Source organism: Cyprinus carpio, chromosome A7, assembly GCF_018340385.1.
Source record: "Cyprinus carpio isolate SPL01 chromosome A7, ASM1834038v1, whole genome shotgun sequence".
NCBI lineage: Eukaryota > Metazoa > Chordata > Actinopteri > Cypriniformes > Cyprinidae > Cyprinus > Cyprinus carpio.
The window spans coordinates 13154916-13176524 of NC_056578.1; the positions used below are offsets into that span (position 1 = coordinate 13154916).

Here is a 21609-nt window from a genome sequence, read left to right on the forward strand (position 1 = left end):
TTTGCCTTGCAAGAGAGAGCAATGTCACAGAGGCAAGTCTAACCTTCAATAAAACCAAGGACCTTGACTCTAAAAGTAAAAATTTGATATATTTCAGCATGTATAATTTGAATGTGAATATAGGCCTACACTACACCATTAAAACAGCTATAGGAATTCACTGAAGTTTTAACCTAAGAAGCTCAATAGGAAACTACAATTTAACCTGATCTACAATAATTCTCATAGCATTGTTTTTCTTACAGGGTAAATCTTTGCATGGAGAAGCCATTTGTGATCATCCCATGATCTGCATTTGATTGTTGTTTTTTTCCTGCAAAGTCAATATCTCATTTTCAGAACAGAATTGGCTAGTCCATTGTCAACTTTCGATGATGCAGCAATTTTACAGTGAGTCAACTCTCATTGTAATGTAAAACTCATGCTTAATATAGATGCCAGGTCACGCATTTTGAAAGTCCAACACAAATAGATTGCAAGTAAGTAATGCTGAGTGTTCAAAACAATCCCACTGAACTTCCTATGTGAATAATACATTTATTTTCTGATTAAAAATAATAATAATAAAAAAAAGTAATGTGATTGATCACTATGGGAATCAGAATTTTAAATTATTTTTTTATTTCTAAATGCACTATATTATAATTGCAGAGATAAACTGCCCCACTATACCCTTTCGCGTAGGCCTATATAATGTTCACTTTCCTAGCAAAACAACAACACAAAAAACAATCATAAATTTTCCCAACGACACATATAAACAATAAACATTTAACGTTTTGCTTGCTATTCATTGCTACACATTTTTAAACTCGTGTTTGCTAAATACACGTTAAAACCGTAAGAATCAATTTTATAAAAGCGAAATTATCTTACCTGAACCGTGAAACATTCGCAAAACAACTTTGCATTTTTCAAACACATGATTAAAAATGACAAATATCGCGCAAAGACAGCTCAACTGGTGGCACAAAAGACATGGATAGGCTGGAGCACAGACGCATCCAGTCCTACGCGCTGCTTCCAAGTACTCTGTGGACCCACACGCGATCAAATACAATGACACCGTCCCTTCCTACGAGGCACGTACTGCGATCCGTGCGGCTTTGCAGCACCCTATTGGCAAGCTTTCTATGAATGTAAATTCCCCCTCACTCCACGAAAGCGCACCGCGACTAAGCAGAAAAGGTGGACCTCTCTCATCAATGTTCAGAAAGAGGTGGAGAATGGACTTGTCACACACGAGACGGCTACAGAATGTTAAACCTCAGGAGGGATAAAAAGGCTGAGGCCGTTAAATTAACTCACTGGTTATCTGCATCTCAGAATCTAGTCCTCACAGGATCTTCTCCGTTTCGTCCATAGCCGGGTCTATTGCCCGTTAATTGCAACCGAAGCTTTTTAAGGTATTGTCAGCACTCATCGGCTCCGTAATGCTTATTTATTTATTTTCAAGCCATGACTTTGAAAATAAAAATCAAATATAACAGTCTCGTGATAGTTATCAGATCAACTTCCTGTTTTGGAAGGGATTAGTCTTTCATTGTTACTCACATAATATCTGTTTTCTCAAAGTAAATAGCGCACCAAAAAAAGTTAGCAGGGCTTCCTCTCAAGGCAATTTACAATGATCCTTTAACTGAATTTTCCCCTGTATACTTCCAGACAAGGGTGGTAACACAAAGAAATGAAACAATACTCACAACTATGCATCCCTGTATGCTTATTAGGCTACCCCATGTTGGTATTTGTTTTTAGAAGCAGTTCTTCATATTCATTCAGCAAACCTTTACATTTGCAAGAATTACAGGCCCGGTTTACACAGGCTATATGCAGTTTAAATATAGATAACGGGTTGTATGCCAGTGCAGGGCTCGCAAAATTTTGAAATCCCGGTTAGACCTTCGGGCAGGTACTCTTGAGATTTTGGTAGCCCGAAAATTAATTTAACTAGCCCAAATAAAAAAAGATTTTTTTTTGTTTGTTTTTTTAAATATAGAAAGTCAGATAGGAGTTTAAATGTCAAAAATATTTTTAATACACAAATATTAACAAATATGAAGGAAGGAATTTGTAAAAATAAATTCAAGGCAATTTATGACCCATTTTAAGAGCTGCACAAGTAAAATGAACACCATATAAGTGGTGTTGGAAAATGTCTATGGTAACATACAGTACTGAGCCATAAAAGTACATGATTTACAGTTCAGATACAGCTTCACAAAACCACTTTTATGAAAAGGGATAAATCAAGCATATAAATTATGTCAGTTTAAAACGTATAAATATTATTGTCTTAATTGTTTAGACTTTTAGAAGGCACATTAACTTCTTTTCCATTTACAACTCTGTGTTTGCTGGGTAAAACATGAGTTCATATTTGCATTGATCTGACCATAAACCGCAGGAAAAGCTTGTTGGAAATACCACTAGGTGGCGCTTTAGGAGCGCTGAAATATTGCGTTTTGCCCGGTAACGGCTGTACACAAAGCAGCTCCGCACTCATAAATGCTGCTTTATCAGGAATTATAGGTAAAATTAAATAAAAATGCCAACGACACGTTTCTGAGGACAGTTGGTTCCCTTCAGATACATTCAAATAAAGACATCCGCGCCGCGTTTTGACTTGAAAGAGCATCACTCATATTTATTTAATGACATCATTGCATTTTGCAGTTTAATCCAGCCGCATCGCGACTCTTGTCTTTCCGTCCCCCACCTCTTGAAATTATGGTTAAGACATTTCTTATCCAATTTAACGTACTATTTAAAACTTTTTATGGCCTTAAGTTTGATACTACTCACTTTATGAGTTTTTAAGGACCCACAGGAGATCTGTATTTAAGTAACGTAAACCCGTCGGGCAGAGTGGTGGTACACTTTGGTAGCCCGACTGGAAAACACAATAGCCCCGGGACGTCGGGATAGCGATTTAGCGAGCCCTGCAGTGGTGACCTAGCACCTTGGAGATCTTAAGCCAACGAGGTAAGTCAAACGAATGACTGAGGCTTCAGTTTTGCAACCATCCAAATGCTCCAGGGGAACTATCCACATAGATGTTAAAAACAAGTATAAAATGGTAACTTTCAGTTAAAAACAACATTTAGACTCCCAACCACCTCCACCCTTATTTCTTACATTTATATTACTAATTAAGTAGGGGAACTTAAACATCTCCCTCCACCATGAATCGTGTAATCAGTTTACTTTCATTACTCTCCACGAATACTATAGGAACATAAAGGTTTTTTTTGTCTGCATTTATGGTTCCATGAAGACCCATTAAAGGGATACTCCATCTCAAAATGAAAATTTTGTCATTAATCAATTATCCCCATGTCGTTGCAAACCCGTAAAAGCTTCATTCATCTTCAGAACACAATTTAAGATATTTTGGATGAAAACCTGGAGGCTTGTGACTGTCCCATTCACTACCAAGTAAAATACATTGTCAATGTCCAGAAAAGTATGAAAGACGTCTTCAAAATAATCCATCTGCCATCAGTGGTTCAACCGTAACGTTATGAAGTGACGAGAATACTTTTTGTACAGGAAGAAAACAAAAATAATGACTTTATTCAACAAATCGTCTCCTCTGTGTCTCTCCACATCACCGTAGTGCCATTTTGGAGAATATGAGCCGACGCAGGCTCAATGAACAATGACAAGTTCTTTGGGGAACCAACAAAAAGGTTCTTTTATGGCATCGCTGTAAAAGAAAAACCCTTTTTAAAACCTTGTTATTTAAGAGCCTTGAACTTTATTTGTTGACCAAATTTTGAATCTCTGGAAATTGTTCTGGATACCATTTGGAATTGAACTAATGGATGAACTTTGTATAGCCTTTCAATAACTCTTACAAGAGTAATCTAAAATCAAGGAGAAAATATACAAGAACTACTTTATATTGTCTGGTAAATGGACAAAAAGCTTTAGGAATATTACACCTCAAATGTGTTTAAATGTAATTAGCACAGAATAGTGTAATCCAGGAAGGTAAAGAGAGTCTATCCAGGAAAACATACTGGGTCACTGAGAAGACAAAGAGTGTACGGAGTTCAAAGCTGCTGAATTTATCCTCAGGGATCAATAAAGTTTATCTATACATCTCTAGAGGGCATTCACAAGAGAGAATCTCTATGGGTTTTGTCTAAGGCACAAAAGTTACTTGTGTGGCTTTTTTTTTTTTTTTTTCAGAATAGTTACAGCCAAAAATACTAGGCTGAATTACGTGTCAGTTTCAGTAGTGAGTCTTGAGTACGTTTCCTATAAGTGTATCAACAGAAGAATACATTTTTTACATGCATTTGTATACTTGCAGCACATGTATCTCACGTGCTCTTTCAAGCAGGTCTGTTTGTTGAAGGATGGCAGAATAGAGGTTGTTTGGGCAACAGTTGTACAATGTATTTTTTTCCAAGTATATATGTACTCATGAGGCCCAACTCTTCTCAGTTCTAAGGATAATCAATAAAAAATCTCTCTGCTTAAATGCTTCTGCAGACTACTTTTAACCTTTTAATTCTATCTCTCTATATTTACTTATAATCTCTTCGCCTGTTTGCAAGAGATATTAGACACAGTCACTGAATAATATTTCATCTGTTTTCAATAAACATCAGAATTATAGGCTGTTTATGCACACACACACCAAGTTCTGTATCGCTTAGACTCTTTGTGTTAGATGCCATGGCTCTGCAGCTCACAAAGCTAGAAAAACAGTTTGGATATCGCTGTATATTATTTCCTCTGTTTTAGTAACACACCACAATAATAAGGTGTTTTCACACATGTAGACAAGTTCTGTATTTGCCTACAGACACATTGTTTTGTTGTCATGGCTCTAAATCTTTCTAAATCATTTGTCGCCTTGTTTGATCAAACTACTGTTTGCTCTGCTTGAGCCAAACTGAGAGCAAAGAGAGACAAGGTACGTGCTGTGGAACATGTGTGATGGCTGGGGAGGGGGTGAAGGCGGGGGAGTCTCGGCATAGTGACTCCGAGGCTTGGACCCTGTCATTGAAATTGGGATGATTAAAAAAAAAAGACTGGGGTTTTGTGTGGAGGAAGACACCCTCCCCTTTTTACTAGTAAACAAAGACAGCCATCCATAGCCTGGTCTATTGCCGTTAATTGCACCGGACAAAAAAAAGCTGTTTTTTTGTTTGTTAAGGTATTGTCAGCACTCATCGGCTCGCGTAATGCTTATTTATTTATTTCAAGCCATGACTTTGAAAATAAAATCAAATATAACGTCTCGTGATAGTTTTATCAATCAACTTCCTGTTTTGGAAGGGAATTAGTCTTTCATTGTTACTCACATAATATCTGTTTTTTCCTCAAGTACATAGCGCACTACCAAAAAAAGTTAGCAGGGCTTTCCTCGCAAGGCAAGTTACATGATCCTTTAACTGAATTTTCCCTGTTACTTCCAGACAAGGGTGTAACACAAAGAAATGAAACAATCTCCAACTAATGCCACTCCCTGTATGCTTGTTAGTAGGCTACCCCATGTTGGTAGTTGTTTTTTAGAAGCATGTCTTTTCATATTCATTCAGCAAACCTTACATTTGCAAGAATTACAAGGCCCGGTTTACAGCTATATGCAGTTTTAAATATAGATACGGGTTTGAGGCCAGTGCGGGCTCGCAAAATTTTGAAATCCAGGTTAAGACCTTCGGCAGGTACTCTTGAATTTTTGGTAGCCCGAATCTTAATTTAACTAGCCCAAATAAAAACCCGATTTTTTGTTTGGTTTGTTTTTTAAATATTAGAAAGGCAGATAGGAGTTTCAAAAATGTCAAAAATATTTTTATACACAAATATTACCCAATAGTTAAGGAATGGAATTTTAAAAATACATTCAGGCCAATTTATGACCCATTTTAAGAGCTGCAACAAGAAAATTAACACACCATATATAGTGGTGTTGGACATGTCTATGGTAACCTACAGTACTGAGCCATAAAAGTACATGATTTACCTTTCATATACAAGCTTTTCACAAAACCAAATCTTATACACAACAGCAGTTGCAGCCTTTAGAAACCACCTTTATGGAAGGGTAAATCAAGCATATAATATGTCAGTTAAAAACGTAATAATATTATTGTCTTAATTTTTTAGACTTTTAGAGGCACATTCACGTCTTTTCCATTTACAACTCTGTGTTTGCTGGTAAACATGAGTCATATTTGCATTGACTGACCCCTAAACCGCTGAAAAGCTTTTGGAATACCACTAGGTGCCTTTAGGAGCGCTGAAATATTGCGTTTTGGCCCGAGTAACGGCTGTACACAAAGCAGCTCCGCACTCATAAATGCTGCTTATCAGGAATTATAGGTCAAATTAAATAAAAATTGCCAACGACAACGTTTCTGAGGTCGTTGGTTCACTTCAGATACATTCAAATAAGAACATCCTCGCCGCGTTTTGACTTGAAAGAGCCTCACTCATATTTTTTAAGGAAAACATCATTGCATTTTTGCAGTTTATCCAGCCAGCATCGCTCCTCTTGCTTTCGCCCCCACCTCTTGAATTAATGGTTTAAGACATTTCTTATTCCAATTTAACGTGTACTATTTTAAAACTTTTTATGGCCTTAAGTTTGATACTACTCACTTTATGAGTTTTTAGGACCCACAGATATCTGTATTTAATTAACGTAAAACACGCGGCAGAGTGGGGTATACCACTTTTTTGGTACCCTACTGGAAAACACAATATCCCCGGACGTCGGGATAGCGATTTAGCGGCCCTGCAGGGAGACCTAGCACCTTGGAGATTAAGGCCACCGAGGTTATCGAACCGATGACTGGCTGCAGTTTTGCAACCTCCAATTCCCATGGGAACTTCCACCAGAGATTTAAAACAAGTATAAAATGGTAACTTTCCAGTTAAAACAAACATTGACTCCCAACCAACCTCCACCCTTATTTCTTACATTATATTAACTAATTAAGTAGGGGACTTAAACATCTCCCTCCACCATGAATCGTGTAATCATTTAACTTTCATTACTCCTCCACGAATACGATAGGAACAAAATGTGTTTTTGTCTGCATTTATGGTTCCATGAAGACCCATTAAAGGGATAACTCCATCCCCCCAAAATGCACAATTTTGTCCATTTAATCAATTTCCCCATGTCGTTGCAAAACCCGTAAAATCTGATCATTCATCTTCAGAACAACAATTTAAGATATTTTTGGATGAAAACCTGGAGGCGTGTGACTGTCCCATCGCTACCAAGTAAATACATTGTGCCAATGTCCAGAAAAGTATGAAAGACGTCTTCAAAATATCCATCTGCCATCGTGGTTCACCGTACGTTATGAGTGGACGAGAATACTTTTTGTACAGAAGACACAAAATAATGACTTTTATTCATCAATCGTCTCCTCTGTGTCTCTCCACATCATCCCGTAGTGCCATTTTGTAGAATATGAAGTCCGACGCAGCTCATGAACATGACGAGTGCTTTGGGGAACCACAAAAGGTTCTTTTATGGCATCGCTGTAAAAAAAAACCCTTTTTAAAACCTTGTTCTTGAGAGCCTTGAAACTTTATTGTTACCAAATGTTTGAAATCCTCTGGAATTGTTCTGATACCATTTGGAATTGAACATGTAGATGAACTTTGTATAGCCTTTCAATAACTCTTCCAAGAGTAATCTAAAAAATCCAAGGAGAAACATATACAAGAACTACTTTATATTGTCCTGGTAATGGCAAAGAAAGCTTTAGGCATATTACAACGTCAAATGGCTTACAAATGTATTAGCACGAATTTGTACTCCAGGAAGGTAAAGAGAGTCTATCAGGAAAACATAGCTGGTCACTGATAGCCAAAGATGTACGAGAGTTCAAACTGCTGAATTTTATCCTCAGGATCAATAAGTTTATCTATCCAGCTCAAGGGCATTCACAAGAGAAATCTCTATGGTTTTTGTCTAAGCACAAAGTTACTTGTGTGGGCTTTTTTTTTTTTATTTTTCAGAATAGTTACAGCCAAAACTACTAGCTTAATTACGTGGTCAGTTTCAGTATGAGTCTTGAGTACGTTCTATTAATTGTATCACAACAGAAGAATACATTTTTTACATGCATTTGTACTACTTGCAGCACATGTATCTCACGTGCTCTTTCAAGCCAGGTCTGTTTGTTGAAGGATGGCAGAATAGAGTTGTTTTGGTCACAGTTTTTACAATGTATTTTTTTTTCCAAGTAGATATGTACTCATGAGGCCAACCTCCTCTCAGTTCTAAGGATAATCAATAAAAAATCTTCTCTGCTTAAATCTTCTGCAGACTTTACTAACCTTTTAATCTATCTCTCTATATTACTTATCACTCTTCGCCTGTTTTTGCAAGAGATATAGACAAGTCCACTGAATAATATTTCATCTGGTTTTCAATAAACATCAGAATTATCGGCTGTTGTATGCATACCCACCCAAGTTTCTGTATCGCTTATACTCTTTGTGTTAGATCCATGGCTCGCAGCTCACAACGCTAGAAAAACAGTTTGGATACGCTGGTAATACTTATTCCTCTGGTTAGTAAACACCACAATAATAGGTGTTTTCACACCTATTAGCCCGGTTCTGTATTGCCTACAGACAATTGTTTGTGTGTCATGGCGTCTAAATCTTTCTAATCCATTTGTCGCCTTTTTTGATCAAACTACTGTTTTCTCTGCTTGAAGGCCAAACTGGAGAGCAAGGGAGACAAGGTACGTGCTTTGGAACAGGTGTGGCTGTGATGGGGTGAAGGCGTGGAGTCTCGGCCTAGTGACTCCGAGGCTTGGACCCTGTCATTGAATTGTGATGATAAAAAAAAAGACTGGGGTTATGTGTGGGAGGAAGACCACCCTCCCCTGTTTTACTAGTAACCCAGACGCCAGAAGCTGGTGATGCAGATATGAGAAGAAGAGCGAGTGAGAATAATAGGGAGATCTGCGAGTAAATAGAGATAGACTTGTCTTGATTACTGATTGGAAAGAGAGCCAGATCAAGGGCTCCTGTCTATTTGTAGCGTCACAAGGCAAGGGTTAGCAAAGAAGACGCCACACGTAGAGAACGAGAGGAAAACTATAACTACTACAAGGAGAATGGGGCACCACACACCCACTCCAGGTAGTGGTAGTTCGCAGCGTACACACAGTTATGATCATAGGCTCGATGTTACAAGAAATAGTGTAAAATTTTGCATAGAGCGTGTTGCAGATTGAATACGTGTGTTCATGGGTAAGCTTTCGTGTTCAGGTGTGGCCCCGGTTTATGAGTCCCTTTAGACTCCATAGGGATTACATGTATATAAACCACTGGTACGTACTGCGGTCCATAACACATATCACAAATTAATAAAATGGTGGGGAGATCCAAACGACGAATGCTTTTATTGGGACAATACACACAAACTAAGCAAAACGGCAACATTTCAATACACAGCAACAAACTAAATGCAGCTGTGCCATTTTAGGATTAAATCCATTTTAAATACCTAGCCTTACCTATAAATATATATATATTATTATAGGGAAGGTATATTCTTAACTTATTTTTATAAGTCAAAATAAATGCCGTAAACAATGAATTAAAAAAATACATAAACAGTAAGATTTAATATTCTTACAATTTAAAATAACTGTTTCTGGTTCAGATATTTAAAAATATAATTATTCCTGGGGGGCAAGTGGAATTTTCACAGCCATATACTCCCAGTTTTTGGGCACCTGCATCCTTTAGATAAATCATTTAAATATGCTGATTGGGATTCAGAACATTTTTTTAACATTAAAACCTTGAGAACTAGCTTTACTCTTAAAAACTTTTTGTGATATACACCATTTAATCTCACCACAGATTGGGGTAAGGAAAAGAAATTAATAGTTTTGCAGTAAGAGAATTCTACATTGACATTGATGAAAAGCGTGACTGTAAATACATGTATAATTTGTCAAAATTATTTTAAATGAATGCTGTTCTTTGAACTTTCTATTATCAAAGAAGCTTGAAAAATTCGCATGACAGTTTCCCCTCAAAAATATTAAGCAGCCATAATAATAAACATGAATAATCAATAATAATAATAATAATAATAATATAAGAAATAATAATATGAATAATAATTGAGCAACAAATGCACATATTATAATTAATCTCGAAGGATCATGTACATTTAGAGTAATGCTGCAAAAAAATGCAGCGAGTTTTAATTTACATAGGATGCATTACAGTGAAGCTCTAACTACTCTGATTCAAAAACGAAGAGAAGAGGTCTCTGGCCAATAAAGTAAACCTGTAGATTGTTTGTCAGTGTTCTCGCCACACACAACCGCTGTGGGGCCATACTGATCTAAACAACCGACCTCATTGGTTTCAGGAAACCCTTTCCTCTTGCCCGGACCCCGTACCCACGCCCTTCATCTTCAACATATAAATATCATCTGCCCTTTTGGGAGGTGTTGTATTTAATAGACTGGAAATAGCTTCATTACTGATAAAACTGCACTTTACAATGAGACTGCAGCTTTTTCTGGCCTGTAAATTATAATAAAGTAATTTCTAGATCTTTGGTCTATGCTCTCTTTCCGCAGAAAATATAATAGAAATATTCCATTATCTTTGGCACTTCAACAAAATGATACAATCTTTATTTTCAGAATGAAATTCTTTTTTTTCAAAAAATGTCCCTAGTCAATAAATTTCAGGGTCCTTTCACATACAATCCACAACCATCTTCCACCCTTAACAATTTTTCTCCCCCAATGCATATTTAATTTGCCTTTTTTGCACAGCTATACTGATTCATCCAAAATGCTTAAATAGTTTTTTTCATGCCGATTGGCAAATAGTCAACTGGACTTTTTTTTTTTTTTCTTGAAGGCGTTCATTCGAAAATTAACATTAAGTCAAACCATGGGTTCTAAAGCAGTTTATGTACATTTCCTTCAAAAACACCAATAAAAAAAAAAAAAATAACATTATTAGTTAATATGCGGTTTTTGGTTTACTCTGCTGCCGGCAAAACATGGAACGGAGGGTTAATTGTTGTTAATCAGATACGGGGTTGGTCCTTATTCTGATTCTGCCTGTTGCCTCAGTCCTTATACAGCAAGATACAGGCTAATACATTTTCACTATGCCAAATTCCACAGTTAAGAACACCATAAAAAAAAAAAAAAATGCAGAAAAACAAATAAAAAAAGAATTGACAACACAGCCTGCCATAGACAAAAGAAATCTTGAGGTCATTTCATGATTAAGACCCCAGCATACTTATACCGGTCGGCGAATGTCCCTTACATAAATATGAAATAAATTCACAATTACACTCAACGAAATTTATCCTGTGTGCTTAGTAGGTTTGGGCCACAAACATTCACAAAGATGGCACCTTATAAGTAAGTGTATTCCTGACGACGCTATTTCATTCCATGGTACTCTAAACAACAAATGTACACATATTCCAAAATCCCAGAAAGGGGTGAGTCAAACAAGGCAAAAGTTGGATGCAGCTATGTGCTTTCGGTGATGCACACGCAAAAAAAAAAAAAAACAAAACAAAAAAAGCCCAACAAAGGCTCCACTCACCTACCGGTTTTTCCGTGGACGGGGGTCTTGGTAGTCGGGCGAAGAAACTCTGTGTGGGTGGGGGGGGTCATCCCCTACTGCGCGCGCACAACGTGTGACCGAATTGATCTTTATATATAATATCGACGGTTTTTATTCTTTCTTTCCATTCTTAACCACTGTTTTTGCATCAGAATCGTGATATTTAGGATAGTTTTGAATGTCTTCCATCTCCAGATTGCTTCTGATCTTAAAGGTTCTCTTTAGTCTTCTCAAACAAAACATTCAATTTCAAGCCAGAGCATTCGCAACTCACCGTTAATCATGCATTGTTTAATCGTAGTCTAAATTTGTTTGACCTTGTGATCCTGTTTGTGGTCAGTGGGGCTAGAATATTTTTCTGGTATTTTTTAATATCGTACCTGTTGTGGTAGCGGGGACTGGTGAAGTACCTTTTTTTAGTAATTGTTTAAATTCCTCCTTTCAGTTTAAATGGCTCCTTTATATCCAATCCATAAGATGCTCGAGTTTACCTTTATATCTCTTTAATTATATCCCTACTTTTTGTTTTGGATGGTACAATTCTCATTTTCAAACACTAAACAACCATTTACACGTAGGCTATATGGTAAAATAATGCACTGGACATTTCCTTTAAAACAAGTCATTCTTCATTTAATTATAAAAGGACAAAAAGCCATCTCAATTGCAAACGCCATCATGGCGAAATCAATGTGCATGACTAATCCTAAAACTGACTGGGGGGAAAAAAAAAAGAGGGTGGGCGTAAGCTATCAGACTAGGGTGTTTACCAAGCTCTTTAGAATTAACATGGATGAGACTACATCCGGTTGGTTTTCTGATTCCCTATGACATGGCATCCATCTATCCAGAAGATATTTTGGGGTTTGTTTTTTCTCCTGCTTTGGGAACCTTTTTCATTATTTAACGAGTGATATTCTTTCTGCCAGTGTTGTTTCTGTCTCTGGGTTGCAATAGTTTTGTTTATCTTCATTTGTATGGAAATTTTAACGGAGGTGCAGTCTGATTTGGGTTTCTGTTCCATAAGGAAACAACTGTCGAGAAAACAAAAACATTAAACTCCAATAATTTTTTAAAGATATAACACACAGACAAATGGGTGTGTCGACAAACAAGCAATTTCCACTATAACAATTATTTCCTCAATAATATGATTCCATTGTAGAAAATTATTTCCTCTCTCAAGTACGATGAAAATACATATTTTCTATAACATCTTTATATAGGCGTAAATAATGCCCAAATCTGGACATAAATCTTGTAGTCCAGATTCATATACACAGTGTAACACGTGTATAGGATTGTAAGTCTATTATGTGGGAAAATTATTTCTGTTGGCTGAGTATGTCGAGATAGTTTAGTGGTATGCCTGTTGTATGCTGTAATGTACCTTTGCGCACACACTGTCGAATAAGCGATCTTATTCTGATCAAATCATTATTCCAAGACACGTGATCTTTAAACAAAATCTGTCAGTAGGCTTGTAACATGATGCATCACAATACAATAATGCAATACACAAAATGTTGACCACAAGGTTTGGCATTTATTGCATAATCAATTATTAAAAAAGTGTGAACAGAACGAGCTTACCGTATTCAGAGCACTGGCCAAAGCGAGCAGTGCTCTCCAAGCCAAGTGTACTGGATCTAAGGATTTCCCAAAAGCATTGGCTCCCCACCCTTCTGACGGTACTGGGTAAATCGCTCCAAACACAGTGTGGGCGTGTTTAATATATTAGGGGATGAGTTTTTTTTATTTTGTTTAAACCATAGGCATTTATGGTGATAATTTATCTATGATCTGCAGCTACCTGATTAAATCGACAGGAGGCCGTGTGCGTTAAAAGCCAGTAAAAGATACAAGCTAGTAACATCTGAAACAATTAGCTTATACTTTCAGTGGTCTGTAAATCCAGTAATATACAGCGGCAACAGCAGAATAAATTCTTTTGTATTAAATAAAGTATGGGGGGCGTGGGCTTAAAATGTGATGAGGAAAAAAAGACCATGATCACAGCGGCCTTCACATCACATTGGTCTGTTACAAAAACATCCCAGAAAAAAACAGTAGGCTGCGGGGTGGAAATTCAAAATACACACGGAGGCTAATTAGTATGAAACTTATGGATAGATTATTAACCACCTTCTTTTTAATAATAATTCATTAATCCGTTTACATGGTTGAATCATGCCCTTCAACCGTTACCTGTACAGAAGGACTAGTCATAAAGGAGAACCTCAGCATTTAATGTATTGCCACAGGGGGGGGTTTCACACCACTTAAACAGTTTAGGCTTTGATATAAGGGATAAGCTGATTCAGGGATGTGCGAAGAACTGTGTTTCGTGAGATTGCATGACTGGTGGTTTGTTCATAATACATTAAAGATTCACATTTGCATACAAAAGACTCTTCAAAACCCGTGGTACTAACGTTTAAAGTACCGGTGTGGAAGGAGTCCCGATTGTTTCTGTTGGGTTTTTGTGTGAATCGTCTCCTCTGTGTCTCTCCACATCACCGTAGTGCCATTTTGGAGAATATGAGCCGACGCAGGCTCAATGAACAATGACAAGTTCTTTGGGGAACCAACAAAAAGGTTCTTTTATGGCATCGCTGTAAAAGAAAAACCCTTTTTAAAACCTTGTTATTTAAGAGCCCTGAACTGTTATTTGTTGACCAAATTTTGAATCTCTGGAAATTGTTCTGGATACCATTTGGAATTGAACTAATGGATGAACTTTGTATAGCCTTTCAATAACTCTTACAAGAGTAATCTAAAATCAAGGAGAAAATATACAAGAACTACTTTATATTGTCTGGTAAATGGACAAAAAGCTTTAGGAATATTACACGTCAAATGTGTTTAAATGTAATTAGCACAGAATAGTGTAATCCAGGAAGGTAAAGAGAGTCTATCCAGGAAAACATACTGGGTCACTGAGAAGACAAAGAGTGTACGGAGTTCAAAGCTGCTGAATTTATCCTCAGGGATCAATAAAGTTTATCTATACATCTCTAGAGGGCATTCACAAGAGAGAATCTCTATGGGTTTTGTCTAAGGCACAAAAGTTACTTGTGTGGCTTTTTTTTTTTTTTTTTCAGAATAGTTACAGCCAAAATAAAATACTAGGCTGAATTACGTGTCAGTTTCAGTAGTGAGTCTTGAGTACGTTTCCTATAAGTGTATCAACAGAAGAATACATTTTTTACATGCATTTGTATACTTGCAGCACATGTATCTCACGTGCTCTTTCAAGCAGGTCTGTTTGTTGGAAGGATGGCAGAATAGAGGTTGTTTGGGCAACAGTTGTACAATGTATTTTTTTCCAAGTATATATGTACTCATGAGGCCCAACTCTTCTCAGTTCTAAGGATAATCAATAAAAAATCTCTCTGCTTAAATGCTTCTGCAGACTTTTAACCTTTTAATCTATCTCTCTATATTTACTTATAATCTCTTCGCCTGTTTGCAAGAGATATTAGATACAGTCACTGAATAATATTTCATCTGTTTCAATAAACATCAGAATTATAGGCTGTTTACGCACACACACCCAAGTTCTGTATCGCTTAGACTCTTTGTGTTAGATGCCATGGCTCTGCAGCTCACAAAGCTAGAAAAACAGTTTGGATATCGCTGTATATTATTTCCTCTGTTTTAGTAAACACCACAATAATAAGGTGTTTTCACACATGTAGACAAGTTCTGTATTGCCTACAGACACATTGTTTGTTGTCATGGCTCTAAATCTTTCTAAATCATTTGTCGCCTTGTTTGATCAAACTACTGTTTGCTCTGCTTGAGCCAAACTGAGAGCAAAGAGAGACAAGGTACGTGCTGTGGAACATGTGTGATGGCTGGGGAGGGGGTGAAGGCGGGGGAGTCTCGGCATAGTGACTCCGAGGCTTGGACCCTGTCATTGAAATTGGGATGATAAAAAAAAAGACTGGGGTTATGTGTGGGAGGAAGACACCCTCCCCTTTTTACTAGTAAACAAAGACAGCCAGAAGCTGGTGATGCAGAGATGAGGAGAGAGAGCGAGTGAGAATAAGAGGGAGATCTGCATAGTAAATAGAGAATGACTGTCTTGATTACTGAATGGAAAGAGAGCCAGATCAAGGCTCGTTTGAGGTCCAGTGGCGCGCCACAAGACAGGAAACTTACATAAAAGAATAGGGGACAGGGAGGTCGGAGCCACTAAGGTGGCCTGTCAGAAGTTATTGTTTATGAATAAGAGGCTTTCAGATTTAATACTTGTGAGTTCAATGGGTAAAGCTTTCTTTCAGATTGTTTGCCCTGTTAGTGATTCTCTTTATACTCCATAGGGATTACATGGTATATAAACACACTGTTACGTACTGCTCCTAGACATGAAAGGTTGGAGATCCAAACGCAGCTTTTATTGGGACAATCCAGAAACATAATCCAAAATACAGGCAACATTTCAATACACAGGCAACAAACTTAAAATTCAGCTTTGCCATTTTAGGAATTAATCACATTTTAATACCTATACCTTACCTATATATATATATATATATATAGGTAAGGTAATAATCTGTAACTTATTTTAGGTCAAATAAATGCAGTAAACAATGATTAAAAAAATACAATAAAACAGTAATATTATGAAATATTCTTACAATTTAAAATAACTGTTTTCTATTTTCATATATTTAAAAATATAATTTATTCCTGTGATGCCATTACTCCAGTTTTTAGTGTCACATGATCCTTTAGAAATCATTATAATATGCTGATTTGGTGTTCAAGAAACATTTTTTTAACATTAAAACATTGAAAACTGCTTTTACTGCTTAAACTTTTTTTGTGATATACAACCATTTAATCTCACCACAGATTGGGGTAAGGAAAAGAAATTAATAGTTTTACATTAAGAGAATTCACATTACATTGATGAAAAGCGACTGTAAATACATTTATAATGTTTCAAAAGATTATTTAAAATGAATGCTGTTCTTTTGAACTTTCTAATTATCAAAGAATCTTGAAAAAATGTAGTACAGTTTCCTCAAAAATATTAAGCAGCAATAATAATAAAAATGAATAAGTAATAATAATAATAATAATAATAATAATAATAATAATAAATATGAATAATAATTGAGCACCAAATCAACATATTAGAATTATCTCTGAAGGATCATGTGACATTTAAGAATAATGGCTGCTAAAAATTCAGCGAGTTTTAATTTACATAGGGATGCATTACAAAGTGAAGCTCTAACTCTGTTCCAAGAGAAGGGTCTGCTGGCCAAAAAAGAAACCTGTAGATTGTTTGGCAGTGTTCTCCCACACACAACCTGCTGGTGGCCCTACTGCTCTAAACAACCTGAATCATTGTTTCAGGAAGACCCTTTCCTCTTGCCCTGGACCCCTACCCACCCCTTCATCTTCAGCTATAAATATCATACTGCCCTTTGGGAGGTGTTGGGATTTTAATAGACTGGAAAGAGCTTCATTTACTGATAAAAACTGCACTTTACAATGGTAGACTGCCAGCTTTTTCTGGCTGTAAGTATATAAGGATATTTCTAGCTTTGGTCTTTGCTCTCTCCAGCAGAAAATATAGAAATAGAAATATTCATTATCTTTGGCACTTCAACAAAAGTGAATAACAATCTTTATTTCAGAATGAAATTATTTTTTTCAAAATGTATATTCAATAAATTTCAGGGTCATTTCACATGACATCCAACAACCATCTTTCACCAGCTTAACAATTTTTCTCCCCCAATGCATATTATTTGCCTTTTTGCACAGCTATACTGATTATATCCAAAATGCTATAAATTAGTTTGTTCATGCAATTGTCAAATAGTCACTGGACTTTTTTTTTTTTCTTGAAAGCTTTCAGTTAGCGCAAATTAACATTAGTCAAAAACATGCTGTGCATAAAGTCAGGTAGTGTACATTTCCTTCAACACCAATAAAAAAAAGAAAATTTTAGTTAATAGGTTTGTGTGTAATCTGCTGCCACTGACATAGTTATTGTTGTTAGATCAGTACTCCTTATTCTGCCTGTTGACCAGTCTTATACAGCAGATACATGCTAATCATTTCACTATGCCAAATTCACAGTTAAACCATTCAGAGAATGACCAACAGCCTGCCAATAGACAAAAAGAAATCTTGAGGTCATTTCATGAATGAAGACAGCAGTACTTACTACAGTCGCAAGTGTCTTACATAATATTACATAAAATTCACAATTACACATCAACGAAAATGTTAAGCCTGTGTGCTTAGTAAGGTTTTGGCAACAAACATTTTCAAAAAGTGGCAACATTTAAGTAAGTTATTCCTGTACGCTATTTGCATGCAATGTTTAAACAACAGAATGTACACATATTCACAAAATCTCAGAAAAGGATTCAACAAGCAAAAGTTGGATGCAATATGTGCAATTCGGTGTGACACTGCCAGCCTCCACTCACCTACAGTTATCCGTACAGTCTTGTGTCCAGCATGAATCATAACTACACACCCACAAACAGTGTGACCTCTTTAAGTACGGGTTTTATTCTTTCCATTCTTACCACTGTATTTTGCATCAGAAGCTTGATATTTAGGATAGTTTTGGAATGTCTTCCATCTCCAGATTTCTGTCTGATCTTAAGTGTTAATCTTTAGTCTATCTCAAGACAAAACATTCAATTTCAGGCCAGCATTCACACATCCCTTATCATGCATTGTTTATCGTAGTCTATTTTTTGACCTTGTGATCTGTTTTGTGCATGCTGATATTTTTCTGTATTTTTATTATCTACCTGTTGTGTCTTGACCTTGTTTTAGTAATTGTTTAAATCCCTTTCAGTTTAATGGCTCATATCCAATCCATAAAGATGCATCGAATTTTACCTTTATCCCTACTTTTGGTTTGGATGGTACAGATTCTATTTTCAACCATTTCACAGTAGGCTTATATGGTAAATGCACTGGACATTTCTATGTAAAACAAGTCATTTCATTTAATGATTAAAAGGACAAAAAGCCATCTCATGCAAACGCCTCATGCATCAATATGCAAGGACTAATCCTACATAATGGGTCAAAAACAGCTGTGTTTACCAAACTCTTTGTTTATACTCATACAGGTTGTTTTCTTTTCCCTGACAATGGCATCCAGTCTATCCAGAGATATTTTGGGGTTTGTTTCTGCTTTGGAACCTTTTTAACAGAGTGATATTACTTCTGCCAGTGTTGTTTCTCTGGTTGCATAGGTTTTTGTTTATCTTCATTTGTATGGGAAATTAACAGGAGGATGCAGTCTGAATTTGTGTTTCTGTCCATAAGGAAACAACTTCGAGAAACAAAAAAAAATGTAAACTCCAATAATTTTTTAAAGATAGAACACACAACAAGGGTAACAAACAAAATGTCCACTATATTATTTCCTAAATAATATTATAATTGTAAAAATTATTTCCTCTCTCAAGTACTATGAAAATACATATTTTCTATACAGCTGTATATAGAGTAAATAATGCACAAATCTGTACATAAATCTTGTATTCCAGATTCATACACAGTAATATTTATTGTAAAGTCTTATTTGAATGTTTCTGTTCTTGTGTCAGATATGTTTATGTATGCATGTATGTATGCATGTATGTACCTTTGCGCACACTTGGCGAATAAAGCTGATTCTTATTCTGGATCTAAATCATTATTCAAGACACGTGATCTTTAAACAATCGGTTCAGTAGCTGTAACATGATGCATCACAATACAATAAATGCAATACACAAAATGTTGACCACAAGGTTGGCATTTATTGCATAATCAATTAATAAAAGTGTGTAACAGAACATAGCTTACCTTATTCATAGCACTGGCCAAAGCGAGCAGTGCTCTCCAAAGCCAGAGTGGACTGGATCTAAGGATATTTCCAAAAGCATTGGCTCCCCCTGCTGACGGACTGACGGTATCGCTCCAAACACTTGTGGCGTGTTTAATTAGGGGATGAGTTTTTTTTTTGTTAAACATGCAATTTAGATAATTTATCTGCAGCTACCTGATAAATCACAGCCAGTGCTTTAAAGAATTAAAAGAGAAAACTAAGAACAATATGACATGCACGTATACTGTCAGCTGTAAATCAGCATTAAATATACAGCGGCACAGCAGAAGAAATATTTTAGGCGAGCTGTGAATGTGAAGAGAAAAAGACCATGCACAGCGTCTTTCAGTGGGCTGCAAAACAATCACACGGAACTGAAATTCAAATCACGAGCAAATATATAAACTTATTAACCAGCTCTTTTAATTAATAATTCATTAAATCGTTTACATGTTTGAATCAGGCCGTCAATCCTTTACCTGTACAAAGGACTGTATAAAGGACCTCAGCATTTAGTGTTTCCACATTTCACTCACTTAACGTTAGGCTTTTACTTTCAGTGATGTGCGAAGCTGTGTTTCAGTGTAATTGCTGAATGGTTGTTCATAATACATTAAAGATTCACATTTGCAATACAAAGACTCTTCAGCCCTTGGTACGAACGGTTTAAAGTACGGTGTGGAATGATTCCCGATTGTTTCGGTTGGGTTTTTGTGTGTAAAAAAGGAAAGATCCCGAATTTGAGGCGGAACTGTTTCAGAACGAGCTCATACACCACAGGGAAGAGTATCAGAGATGGACGCGTGTGTGTGAGCTGTCATGACCACATGAGACGTTTATTCGTATTTTTTAGTATGTGAACGCTAGCTATCGGCGCTGATATACACGTACTGACATGGAAGAGACAGAAAAAACAGCGACACACAAGAAAACTGAGTGTATAGATTGGGGAAGACTAGTTTGTGCTCAAACGCCGACAACAGCCAATAACGAAACACGGAAGGATATATTGGTAAAGAATGCCCATGACGGACTGCCCCAGCCGTCTCCAGACTGTGACAGATGCTCAGTGATATCAGGAGAGTGTCTCTATTATCATTATGGTTGTGATGGCAAAGACGACAGAGGTTGGGGTTGTGGATACAGGACTCTTCAGACCATGGCTTCATGGTTGTGTCTTAATCAGCCTCTCACTGTGAGCCGCAGACACCCGCCTGGTCTTTCTGAAATACAACAGACTTTGGTGGAAATAGGGGACAAGCCCGATTCGTTCCTGGGTTCTAAGGAGTGGATTGGGACATTTGAGGCAAGTCTTGTTCTTGACCAGCTCTATGATGTTCCCTGCCGCATACTGCATGTGCGATATGGCAAGGAGCTTGATCAAGCTGTAGAAGATCTCCATGACCACTTCCTTACCCGTGGGTCACCTGTTATGATGGGAGGAGACAGGGACAATTCCTCTAAGGGGATTTTAGGTGTGTGCACTGGTAAACGGGGAAGTTATTTGCTTGTTATGGACCCTCATTACTTCGGCTGTCCCTTGGATAAAAAGTCATTGCAAAGTCAAGGTTGGGTTTCATGGAAAGCAGTTGGTTCTTTGGATCAGTGCTCTTTCTACAATCTTTGTCTCCCTCTTACTGCTAAGAAGTGACAGTGGTGTCAACGAACTGATAAATGAACAGAAATATGTGACTGTACAGTAGACACTGAATTTTATTTTTATATTTACTTCACAGATGAGACTTGTAAGTGTTAACAGCATACTGATGTCTGTCACACTGTTGTGTGTGTTTACATTTAATCTCATTCATTTACCCAAAATGTGCTTTAGCATTACAGAATGTTAAACAACATGTTGACATCCAATAAAGGTAAAGATCATACCAGAAATAAAGCAGTGGAATATTAAGCACATATATTGTTAATCTCTAAAATGTATCTTTGAACTGCTTTGTCCCAAACAAAAAGATAAGAAAATCATTATGTATTTTAATGTGTGATGAAGGAGGATTAAATGCCTTAAAGGAATGGTTGATGGAAAAATTCTTTTAACATTAAGTTATCATCCATAATATTGTTCCAAACCTGTAAGAGTTTATTTTTTATTTTTTTCTGCTGAACACAAA

At 36.7% G+C, this 21609-nt stretch overlaps 2 protein-coding genes across 4 annotated transcripts in view; one reads left to right on the plus strand and one right to left on the minus strand.

Annotated features, from left to right (window-relative positions):
• LOC109096195 (erythropoietin) overlaps positions 1-20083 on the minus strand; it is a 32245-nt gene extending 12162 nt beyond the window's left edge. The window contains exon 1 of one of the 3 annotated variants that reach the window (XM_042759739.1): positions 19462-20083. Coding sequence is in view for 2 of the 3 variants with exons in the window: in XM_042759738.1 (XP_042615672.1) it covers positions 877-892 (16 nt within the window). In the remaining variant the exon portion in view is untranslated. Of the gene's footprint in view, positions 1-876; positions 1198-1308; positions 1444-19461 lie in introns of those variants that run through there. The other 2 variants (XM_019109848.2, XM_042759738.1) reach the window with 2 other exon arrangements.
• Positions 20084-20219: 136 nt separating this feature from the next.
• LOC109100066 (ufm1-specific protease 1-like) lies at positions 20220-21511 on the plus strand. The gene has a single exon (XM_042759737.1). The coding sequence runs from the start codon at positions 20379-20381 to the stop codon at positions 21132-21134; it is 756 nt and encodes a 251-aa protein (XP_042615671.1). The 5' UTR covers positions 20220-20378; the 3' UTR covers positions 21135-21511.
• The last annotated feature ends 98 nt before the right edge of the window (positions 21512-21609 follow it).

What these genes read in the sequence shown, in the direction of transcription:
- LOC109100066 (XM_042759737.1), top strand. Translation starts at nt 20,379, where the DNA reads ATGGAAGAGACAGAAAAAACAGCGACACACAAGAAAACTGAGTGTATA.